The 13,255-nt window shown below is 40.3% G+C and overlaps 1 protein-coding gene across 1 annotated transcript in view; it reads right to left on the bottom strand.

The window, feature by feature from the left end:
- Window positions 1-13,255, bottom strand: part of syn2b (synapsin IIb) — an 84,055-nt gene extending 70,800 nt beyond the window's left edge. The window contains exon 1 of the mRNA XM_039648553.2: window positions 12,449-13,255. Within this exon, the coding sequence (XP_039504487.2) occupies window positions 12,449-12,792 (344 nt within the window). The 5' untranslated portion in view covers window positions 12,793-13,255. The remainder of the gene's footprint in view (window positions 1-12,448) is intronic.

Here is a 13,255-nt window from a genome sequence, read left to right as displayed (position 1 = left end):
CATAGACATCTGTACGATAGACACGAGTGATTATAGACATCTGTACGATAGACACGAGTGATTATAGACATCTGTACGATAGACGCGAGTGATTATAGACATCTGTACGATAGACACGAGTGATTATAGACATCTGTACGATAGACACGAGTGATTATAGACATCTGTACGATAGACGCGAGTGATTATAGACATCTGTACGATAAACACGAGTGATTATAGACATCTGTACGATAGACACGAGTGATTATAGACATCTGTACGATAGACACTGTACGATAGACACGAGTGATTATAGACATCTGTACGATAGACGCAAGTGATTAGTGTTGTCACGGTACCAAAATTTCAGTATTCGGTACCGATACCAGTTAAAATTCACGGTTCTCGGTACCAATTTCGGTACCAAAGCTTAGTTTAAATTTACATATATTTAAGTGTTTATCACGGTTACAAGTATGGAAACTGTACATTTGTATTATAAACACTTTAGAAAAAGATTAGATAAAATTACCTAAAATAAACAATAGTATACACTAACACATTTTTAAAGTTGTTTGTAAAGTTTTAATCCATTATTTATTTAATGCACAATGAATTAAGTGAACAAACATGAACAATCAGGTGTTTGTAATAAATAACATTTTCAAACATTAATTAATGTTGTAAAAATATATTGTTCACTCAATGTGTTGATAACTAAGTAATGTTTATGAATGGTATCTTTGTAGCATTACCATAAAACATGTTTTATTTGACTTGACTGTCCTTTTATTAATCTAAAACTGCGTTCATATTTAATTTTAAAAAGGCTTTTTAAACCTGCTGAGTTATAAAGGCAAGAATACGCCTAGAACTGGCACTGACATTAAATGACAATACTAATACCATAGTACTCTGGTGTCGGGTGGATACTACTGTGCTCATGTACTCGTAAAACTACCCCGAAAGCACTTTAGAGGCCGTTCACATGTCGCGCGTGTTTTTTAATTATATTTTTGCGCGTGCTTATTCTTTCCAAAGCGCTTGCTCTCACGCGGCGTCTGTCGTTGCTATGCAACGCCAACGAGTTTTTATTAGGAGCGCGCTTGAATCACGCCTATATTTGAAATTGCGAATTTGCATGTAATCGGCCTCTTATGGCAACGTGACATTAGCCTAATCCAAAATATTTCCATATGTGGCTCTTTCCTCCTTTCGTTTCAACAAGTGGATTCAGAGAGAGAGAGCCATATCAGCGTTATGAAGAGGACGCAACTGTGCACGTTTCAGACATCGTGTCTAGAACAGAACTGGATTAACCTGGTACTCGGTACCTAGAAAAGCTGGTACCGTAACATTTTTTTTTTTTAGTACCGACTTGGTACCGAAGTACCGAGTTTTTTGACAACACTACAAGTGATTATAGACATCTGTACGATAGACACGAGTGATTATAGACATCTGTACGATAGACACGAGTGATCATAGACATCTGTACGATAGACAAGAGTGATCATAGACATCTGTACGATAGACATGAGCGATTATAGACATCTGTACGATAGACACGAGTGATTATAGACATCTGTACGATAGACACGAGTGATTGTAGACATCTGTACGATAGACACGAGTGATCGTAGACATCTGTACGATAGACACGAGTGATTATAGACATCTGTACGATAGACACGAGTGATTATAGACATCTGTACGATAGACAAGAGTGATCATAGACATCTGTACGATAGACGAGCGATTATAGACATCTGTACGATAGACACGAGTGATTATAGACATCTGTACGATAGACAAGAGTGATCATAGACATCTGTACGATAGACACGAGTGATTATAGACATCTGTACGATAGACACGAGTGATTATAGACATCTGTACGATAGACGCGAGTGATTATAGACATCTGTACGATAGACACGAGTGATTATAGACATCTGTACGATAGACACGAGTGATTATAGACATCTGTACGATAGACGCGAGTGATTATAGACATCTGTACGATAAACACGAGTGATTATAGACATCTGTACGATAGACACGAGTGATTATAGACATCTGTACGATAGACACTGTACGATAGACACGAGTGATTATAGACATCTGTACGATAGACGCAAGTGATTAGTGTTGTCACGGTACCAAAATTTCAGTATTCGGTACCGATACCAGTTAAAATTCACGGTTCTCGGTACCAATTTCGGTACCAAAGCTTAGTTTAAATTTACATATATTTAAGTGTTTATCACGGTTACAAGTATGGAAACTGTACATTTGTATTATAAACACTTTAGAAAAAGATTAGATAAAATTACCTAAAATAAACAATAGTATACACTAACACATTTTTAAAGTTGTTTGTAAAGTTTTAATCCATTATTTATTTAATGCACAATGAATTAAGTGAACAAACATGAACAATCAGGTGTTTGTAATAAATAACATTTTCAAACATTAATTAATGTTGTAAAAATATATTGTTCACTCAATGTGTTGATAACTAAGTAATGTTTATGAATGGTATCTTTGTAGCATTACCATAAAACATGTTTTATTTGACTTGACTGTCCTTTTATTAATCTAAAACTGCGTTCATATTTAATTTTAAAAAGGCTTTTTAAACCTGCTGAGTTATAAAGGCAAGAATACGCCTAGAACTGGCACTGACATTAAATGACAATACTAATACCATAGTACTCTGGTGTCGGGTGGATACTACTGTGCTCATGTACTCGTAAAACTACCCCGAAAGCACTTTAGAGGCCGTTCACATGTCGCGCGTGTTTTTTAATTATATTTTTGCGCGTGCTTATTCTTTCCAAAGCGCTTGCTCTCACGCGGCGTCTGTCGTTGCTATGCAACGCCAACGAGTTTTTATTAGGAGCGCGCTTGAATCACGCCTATATTTGAAATTGCGAATTTGCATGTAATCGGCCTCTTATGGCAACGTGACATTAGCCTAATCCAAAATATTTCCATATGTGGCTCTTTCCTCCTTTCGTTTCAACAAGTGGATTCAGAGAGAGAGAGCCATATCAGCGTTATGAAGAGGACGCAACTGTGCACGTTTCAGACATCGTGTCTAGAACAGAACTGGATTAACCTGGTACTCGGTACCTAGAAAAGCTGGTACCGTAACATTTTTTTTTTTTAGTACCGACTTGGTACCGAAGTACCGAGTTTTTTGACAACACTACAAGTGATTATAGACATCTGTACGATAGACACGAGTGATTATAGACATCTGTACGATAGACACGAGTGATCATAGACATCTGTACGATAGACAAGAGTGATCATAGACATCTGTACGATAGACATGAGCGATTATAGACATCTGTACGATAGACACGAGTGATTATAGACATCTGTACGATAGACACGAGTGATTATAGACATCTGTACGATAGACACGAGTGATTATAGACATCTGTACGATAGACATGAGTAATCATAGACATCTGTACGATAGACACGAGTGATTATAGACATCTGTACGATAGACACGAGTGATTATAGACATCTGTACGATAGACACGAGTGATCATAGACATCTGTACGATAGACACAAGTGATTATAGACATCTGTACGATAGACACGAGTGATTATAGACATCTGTACGATAGACACGAGTGATTATAGACATCTGTACGATAGACACGAGTGATCATAGACATCTGTACGATAGACAAGAGTGATCATAGACATCTGTACGATAGACACGAGTGATTATAGACATCTGTACGATAGACAAGAGTGATCATAGACATATGTACGATAGACACGAGTGATCATAGACATCTGTACGATAGACACGAGTGATCGTAGACATCTGTACGATAGACACGAGTGATCGTAGACATCTGTACGATAGACGCGAGTGATCGTAGACATCTGTACGATAGACACGAGTGATTATAGACATCTGTACGATAGACACGAGTGATTATAGACATCTGTACGATAGACACGAGTGATCATAGACATCTGTATGATAGACACGAGTGATCGTAGACATCTGTACGATAGACACGAGTGATTATAGACATCTGTACGATAGACACGAGTGATTATAGACATCTGTACGATAGACGCAAGTGATTATAGACATCTGTACGATAGACACGAGTGATCATAGACATCTGTACGATAGACACGAGTGATTATAGACATCTGTACGATAGACACGAGTGATTATAGACATCTGTACGATAGACACGAGTGATTATAGACATCTGTACGATAGACACGAGTGATTATAGACATCTGTACGATAGACATGAGTAATCATAGACATCTGTACGATAGACACGAGTGATTATAGACATCTGTACGATAGACACGAGTGATCATAGACATCTGTACGATAGACACAAGTGATTATAGACATCTGTACGATAGACACGAGTGATTATAGACATCTGTACGATAGACACGAGTGATCATAGACATCTGTACGATAGACACAAGTGATTATAGACATCTGTACGATAGACACGAGTGATTATAGACATCTGTACGATAGACACGAGTGATTATAGACATCTGTACGATAGACACGAGTGATCATAGACATCTGTACGATAGACAAGAGTGATCATAGACATCTGTACGATAGACACGAGTGATTATAGACATCTGTACGATAGACAAGAGTGATCATAGACATATGTACGATAGACACGAGTGATCATAGACATCTGTACGATAGACACGAGTGATCGTAGACATCTGTACGATAGACACGAGTGATCGTAGACATCTGTACGATAGACGCGAGTGATCGTAGACATCTGTACGATAGACACGAGTGATTATAGACATCTGTACGATAGACACGAGTGATTATAGACATCTGTACGATAGACACGAGTGATCATAGACATCTGTATGATAGACACGAGTGATCGTAGACATCTGTACGATAGACACGAGTGATTATAGACATCTGTACGATAGACACGAGTGATTATAGACATCTGTACGATAGACGCAAGTGATTATAGACATCTGTACGATAGACACGAGTGATCATAGACATCTGTACGATAGACACGAGTGATTATAGACATCTGTACGATAGACACGAGTGATTATAGACATCTGTACGATAGACACGAGTGATTATAGACATCTGTACGATAGACACGAGTGATTATAGACATCTGTACGATAGACATGAGTAATCATAGACATCTGTACGATAGACACGAGTGATTATAGACATCTGTACGATAGACACGAGTGATCATAGACATCTGTACGATAGACACAAGTGATTATAGACATCTGTACGATAGACACGAGTGATTATAGACATCTGTACGATAGACACGAGTGATTATAGACATCTGTACGATAGACACGAGTGATTATAGACATCTGTACGATAGACATGAGTAATCATAGACATCTGTACGATAGACACGAGTGATTATAGACATCTGTACGATAGACACGAGTGATCATAGACATCTGTACGATAGACACGAGTGATTATAGACATCTGTACGATAGACACGAGTGATCATAGACATCTGTACGATAGACACAAAAGATCGTAGACATCTGTACGATAGACACAAGTGATCATAGACATCTGTACGATAGACACGAGTGATCATAGACATCTGTACGATAGACACGAGTGATCGTAGACATCTGTAGCATAGACATGAGTGATTATAGACATCTATACAATGATCAATGTAACTTCACAACAAGTACATAAATGTCTCCACTAACATTCAGAAACGTCCAGGAGCGTCTAAAAGTTACAACCTCTTCCGCTATTGCTTATTTCTGGGATTCTGGATCAATGAGATTGGCCTGTTTTGTTATTGCCAGAGTTTCTGAAGCTTATGTAAAGGCTCCGCCCACTTCTGAACGGAGGTGGACACCTCATTTACATTTAAAGGGACACTCACAAAAACGGGGCAAATTTGACAAGATATAAGATATATTCTGATACTGATACTGAAATATTTGAACCACTTCCAATACTTATTTGCTCTGGATGAATATTGTTGCTGTAACAGGTCTTGAATATCGCTGAGGGATTGCGCGGGTTGTGCATAATTTCACCCATTCCTGCAGATTTCGTGCTGACAGTCGAAGCGCGGCACATAAAGCCACCTCTCAGTACTAAATTTAGTTCATTTTTCACCGCTTATTGCACTTATGCAGTCAAATACACACAAAATAGCGTAAAAATGCCAGGCATGACTATGAGTATTGACACACAACCCCAAAAAAACTAAATTCGTATTTTGGTTCTTGGAACACATTTCAAAAAAAGTTGGAACATTAAAGCATTTACCACTTTGTAATGTTGCCATTCCTTTTCACAACACTTTAAAGATGTTCAGGGACTGAAGACACCAAGTGATGAGGTGTTTTGGGTGGGATTTTGTCTCATTCTTCCAGCAAACAAGTCTTAAGGTGGGCAAAATGCGCCACACATTCTCTATTGGAGACAGGTCGGGACTGGAGGCAGGCCTGTCAACCCGTATCCTCTTCCTCTTCGCAGCCAGGACTTTGTAATGTGTGCATAATGTGGTTTTGCTTTATCTTGTTGAAATATGGACGTCCCTAGAAATGATGTCTTCTTGAAGGCAGCAAATTTTGCTCCAAAATCTCTTTGTACTTTTCAGCATTAATGGTGCCATCACAGAAGTGCACAACCCCATACCATGACAGACCCTGACTTTTGGACTTGTTGCTGGTAACAGTCTGGATGAAGCTTTTCTTCTGTAGTCTGGAGCACACACGTCAATTTCTCCCCCCAAAAAACTGATTCATCTGACCACAGTACACGTTTCCACTGTGTGATGGTCCATCCCAGATGCCTCTGAGGACAGAGAAGTCTACGGTGCTTCTGGACACTGTTAACATTGGGCTTTCTTTCTCCACAGTACAGTTTTAATTGGCATTTGTGGATGTAACATATTGTGGTATTTGACAAAGGTTTGCCAAAGTATAGTCCTGAGGCCATGTGGTGAAATCGCTTATAGATGAATGATGATTTTTGATGCAGTGCCACCTGAGGGATCGGAGATCACAGTTGTTCAGCTAAGGCTTGCGCCCTTGTCCTTTATGCACTGAAATTCCTCCACATTTCTTGGTTTTTTTTAATTATGTTATGCACTGTTGTTATGCACTGTATGCACTGTAAGGTGAAATGTCTTTATAGCTTTCTTTGAGGAACATTGTTTTTAAACATTTCAATATTTTTTCTCACGTATTTGTTGGCAAATTGGCGATCCTCTGCCTATCTTTTCTTCTATAGGACTACCTGCTTTTGCTGCTTTTGCACCAAATTATAATTACAATCACCTGCTGATATCACCTTTAAATCACATCATTATTTAACCAATTTCTCTGATTACAAGCCCTAAATTGCTCCTGTCCCCAACCTTATTTGAAATGTGTTGCATCTGGAGGACATGCAGCAGGAAAGAATGTATATTTACTAGGGGTATTAAAACGCGTTATTAATGGCGTTAACGCAAACCCGTTTTAACGGCGTCAGTTTTTTTATTGCGCGATTAACGGCCTTTTTGGCCTAGCAAACTTTGTAGTTTTCTTTCACATGCTTTTGAAACAGCACGCGGCATGCGCACGCTGCTCTATGAAACCCATTCATTTCAATGGCTAGCACTGTGCGAGGACGTTTTGTTGCTTCGTCGACCAAAGCGCAAGTGGATCTAGCTAGACCGTAAACAAAACAACAGGCAGGTCGCACACACACTTGTTTGGGCTTGCGAGCTGGCCAATTAGTTGGTTAACGCTACGTTTTGAGTGGATGACGAGCGCGAGACGCCGAACTGGATGCCAATAAGATTCTGAATAGAAAGTTTACTTTTAAAAAGTTGCCAAATGGTTCCATTGACAAGACCAAAGTGATCCGTGTGGACATTTGCACAAAGCAAGCCGATCCACTTTTCCATGTTGATACGAGTATTAAAATGAGAAAAAAAAATAATGGGACAAAAAGAAATCAAGAGACATTTAAAATAGATAAAAATGTGATTAATTGCGATTAATCGCGAGTTAATTATGACATTAGTGCGATTAATCGCGATCAGTGTTGTGCAAGTTACTTCCAAACTGTAATACATTAGGTATTACTTGTTACTGTTATTTAAAAGTAATTCATTACCTTACAATATTACTGTCCCAGAATTGTAATGCGTTACATTACTCATGTATTACTTTTGAGTTACTTTCACCAAAATAACTAAGTAGAACTTAACTTTTGGGCTGTAACGATATGCAATATGAAACCGAAATCACGATTCGCCACATCCACGAACCTACAGAATCGCGACACACCTCTTCCAACTCCAGCGTTATTCTCCTTACCGTCCATATCCAATGCCACCTTATCTTTAAATTAGGCTATTAGTATTATTTGAAGTTAACTTTATAAAATACGTAGACCTACACCACAAAACTAGTTGAGGATAAATTATTTAAAATTGGGGAAGTCCAGCATTATGGACATGACATTTGCAGTCAAAACTTGAAATAAAAATTCTCAGAAAATTCATGTATTGAAACGTATATAGGCTACTTCCTTAAAGGACTCCAGACATTAGACAAATATCAGTCTATGTTTTATTTTTAATATTAGGGAAAAGACACACATTCATGCGTGACAAAAAAATAGGAGGCAAAATACATTTTTTGTAATTCTGTTAATTACACTGCACAAATCGGATGAGGAAGGGTTGGCTCTCCAGTCTCCATAGAACTTAAAATATTCATTTTATTTTAGTTTTCGTGTTCGCATTTATGAGGAAAAAACAATGTTACAGACGCGACCGCTCTGAACTGGCACTAAAAGACTGCTTTAAAACTTTCACATAGTCTGTTGCCTTTAAGAAGTAAAAGCAGACAATACACTGTAATACAACTGTAATACAAGCCTCACTGAACATGTAACGAGTAAAATATTACTGAAAATTGATTAGTAATGCCTTACACTACTGCGTTACAGCAAAAAGTAATATGTTACTGTAATGTATTACTTTTGTAATGCGTTACTCCCAACACTGATCGCGATTAAATATTTTAATCGTTTGACAGCACTAATATTTACAAATTAAATTAATTAAATGTGAAATATTTTGTGTTCACATTGTCTGCAATGAAATACGAGTCAAAGTACATTTAGAAATCACCACTTTCTTTTTTTATTTGTGTTTTCCATACTGTCACAACTTTTTCTGATTTGGGGTTGTAAACACGGTCAGTTACATTATAAGTAAACATAAACCGCTGAGAATGAAAAGGCACATGTGACAGTATAATGGATCCGTGCATTAGGTCTTAAAGTGACAGCAGCCTAATATTCCTGCTGTGGAATTATGAGATAATATTAAAAATATCAATTTGGCAGTTTTCACAACACTATTGGTCAAAACTGTGGCTAGTAACTTTGGGAAACCAGTGACTGTAGAGTAAAAGAGTTAATGTCAAGCCCTGGATCTGCATAAACCAGAAGAAGCGGATACCGGTAATGTGAAACATTACAGTAAATACTGTAAATCAAAACTGCCTTATGTTACAGAAGGAAATGTTGAACACATGAAAAGGAAACGACTGAAGCTCGTTCGTTCTTGATCTCGTTCTGAATCCCATCCGGACGAAGACTTTGACAAAAACACTATGTGGTAAACATAGACTGTTTGTTTATTCATACAACTAAATATTATGAGGGCCATGAAATGTTTGTGATGTTGATGCTGGTGGGGAGACAGTTAGCACACATGTATATACATAAACATAATTGCAGCAAATATCTGTCCTGCATGTCGACATTTGCTTTCCCAGCAACACCATCGTCCTCACACACACTCACACAGCGCTCAGACGCAAGCCTTGGGCTCACTGTGCTGATTCACCATGTCTCTTTTCATTACTTCAACACATGACTGCCCTCACACACTCTCGCCGATCCACACAGAGGAGACTCAAGGGCAGAACGGCTCCATATCCCCATATCCACCGGGATTCAGCGCTCCTCGTAGGCTGGTGGAGGGGGGGGGGGGGGGTTAAGAAAACTAACATGTAGAAGACCACAGACATCTCACAATACTTCAGCAAAATAAAGGAAATGTAGTAGTACAAGTGCCACAGAAATCTCCAGCAAGAGAAAAGCACACACTCTTGAGGGAATAAAGCGAGGTTTTTCCCAGATCCCACAGAAGATGGAAGCCGACGGTTATGTAAGCGTCATGTTTGTGTCATCCTCACTCTTCAGTGCTACACAAGACACTTTTCTGATCACCCTCAAAAACCAACCTTTCTCACTTAATGCTGGGATTAAAATGCGTGTGATCATATGAAATGCGCAAGGATGAGATGTTATTATAAGAGGTGAAGATTGAAGATGATGTTTGTCTTTATTCTCCTTCTGTTTGAATACACATTCTCTGCATGTGGACTGAAAACGCGATGTGTCGCACTCATCCAACACTCTCAGAGACAAAAGCTGTCAATGGGGCAGAACCCTTTCAAAGGATGCACATTTGTACTTAAAGAGTGCATGTTAGTACATAAATGTTATATATTAGGACCTTTTTAAAGGGTACCGTTCCAGTGACATCTCTACCATTTGTTTCTGAGAGTGAACAATCTAAATACTTGAATTTCATGAATGTGTAAAATGCAAAATGAATGCAAAACATTTGCAAGCCTCTACAGTAATTAGGCTCGCTTACATTACAGTAAAAGCTCTGCCTTCTTTAGTCAGTCGTATCGAGCCTTACGGGCTCCCCCAGTGCTGGAAAAATCAATAGTGTCCACATAACACACAGTTGGCTTTGCTTTCTTAGAGAGAACGCATGCTGACTCTCCTGGAGAAATGCTACTGAAATATTCATGTTTGTAACCAGGGGAAGTAAGTTGTGATTCCTCTACTCTGGGTTATGCAAATCCTGTGAATAAATGTCTTCTGTGGCATGCTTATAGCGCTAAGCTCATTAATGTAACGAAGCCCGAACATTCATCAGGTGCAGTCGGTCGGGGGTTTCCAAGCCAATCAATCGCAGCACTGGAGACAAGACTCTAACAAATGCTGGGTTGTTTCAACCCTAGTGTGGGTCAAATATGGACAAACCCAGCCAAATTGTTTTTTAATTAAAATGTTTAACCTTGCGGTTGGGTTTGTCCATGGGTCAAAACAACCCTGCATTTGTTAAGAGTGTATAGTAACCGAGACTGGACTTCTGGACATTTCATAATCAGCAATTAATTTGATTAAAAGAATAGCAGATTTCACACCACAACTATAATGATAATGATACACAGGAACAAAAGATTGCAAAAGATGGAATCATCATCCGTGTCAAGTCAGCTTTATTTAAATAGCGCTTTTAGAGTGTTTCAAAGCGGCTTTACCGAGATAATAGGAAAATAATGCAAGTCTGTTTCTAGAAAGAAAAAAAGCGTCATTGATGCATCTCAAACACAACCCAGGATAATCTCGATAAAAGGTTGAATTTGTGATGTAGAGAGTAGCTCTAGTGCTCAATCTGCGTCGTGACAAGCGGTGTCGTAAATCAAGCCAGTTTGCATGCATGCCTATCAGGCGTCCACTTCTGCCTGGAATCAGGCTCGTTTTGTGAAGAAAACCCCTAAACTGAGATGAAGCTCTAATACAAGCATGGGTGAGGAACGTGAGGACTGATTCATGCATGCAGTATTGCACAGCCAATCAATCACAGCACTGGAGTGGAGACTTTAGTCACCAAGACTGTAGAGCTGGGCATTTCATAACCAGCAATTAGGACTGCAAAAAGATGAGCAGCAGCCTCCCCTTTCAAGTGATGGATCTCAAACACAACCCAGGACGAAACTGTGATGTAGAGAGTAGATCTGCGTCGTGACGAACAGTGTTGCAAACCATGCACTGTTTGCTTAAGAGGCGTATAAATAAAGAATGGCAGTTTTCATGGTACCAATCAACTTCTGACTGGAATGAGGCTCGTTTTGTGAAGACAACCCGACAGTGAGATCGAAACGTGCCTCCAAAACAAGCATGGAGGACGACGTGTGCACGGATTCATGCACGATCAACAAGTCTAGTTCACTATGGTTTGGTGGTCAACACTGCAAAAAGATGGAAAAATTGCAGTTCATCCACACTTCCAGCAGCCTAACCATCTCATCTCAAGCACTGCACGATCTCAGTGAAAGGTTAAAATTGTGATGTAGAGAGTATAGCTCTAATGAAGAACAGTGCTGTAAATCAAGCCAGTTTGCATGCAGATCTGCTTATCAGGCGAATACATAAAGAACTTCTGACTGGAATCAGGCCTGTTTTGTGAAGAAAACCCGACAATGAGATAGAAACGTGACTTTAAAACAAGCATGGAGGATGATGTGCGCTCGTATTCATGCATGATCAACAAGTGTAGTTCCCGGACGCACACTCACCAGTCGTGCTGCGGCTCGTCAATGACCAGGAGGATCCTGAACCTGCGGGACGCCACGGACGGGCTTTGCTCCACGAGTCCCGCCGACGCCGCGGTCTGCTTGACGGCGTTGGTGATGGAGCTGAAGAAGCCGGAGCCGGTGGACATGGTGGGCCCGGTGGGGCCGGTGGGGCCGCTGGACTGGGCTGGCTGGAGCGCGGGAGGGGATTGGGCTGATGGGGTTGGGGTCGGGCCGCTGGGAGGAGGAGGAGGAGGAGGATCGGGCCGCTGGAGGTCCGACATGTATCCATTGGGAAGGTTTGCGATGAAGCTGCTGTCAGAGAGACGACGGCGGAGGAAGTTCATGGCTGGTGACGGTTGAACGCTCAGATCAGATGTGTGTGTATATGTGTGAGTGTGTTGATGTTGCTCTTCCTACACTGACAGCTCGAATGCCAGGAAGAGATGCTCACACTGTGCCTGTGTCTCTCGCTCTCTCTCTTGTTCTCCTCCTCTCACACGCTCTTCCTCTCTTGCTTTCTCTCTCTCTCACTCTCTCTCCTCTCTTGCTTTCCTCCTCTCACACGCTTTCCCTCCGTCGCTCTCTCTCTCTCGCACACTCTCACTCTCCTCTCTCCCTCTCGCTCTCCTCATCTCACACACTCTCCCTCCCTCCCTCTCTCTCTTGCTCTCTCTCTCCTCTCTCTCTCTCACACTGTCTCTCTCGCTCTCCTCCTCCCACATGCTTTCCCTCTCTCTCTCTCTCTCTCTCTCCCTCTCCCTCTCTTGCTGGAACTCCCCTCCCCCAGTCCCTCACGATCTGCTACAT

The sequence above is a fragment of the Pimephales promelas genome, chromosome 21, assembly GCF_988280905.1.
Source record: "Pimephales promelas chromosome 21, fPimPro1.hap1.1, whole genome shotgun sequence".
Taxonomy (NCBI): domain Eukaryota; kingdom Metazoa; phylum Chordata; class Actinopteri; order Cypriniformes; family Leuciscidae; genus Pimephales; species Pimephales promelas.
The sequence above is the reverse complement of the archived record's forward strand: the minus strand, read 5'-3'. Positions and strand labels throughout refer to the sequence as shown.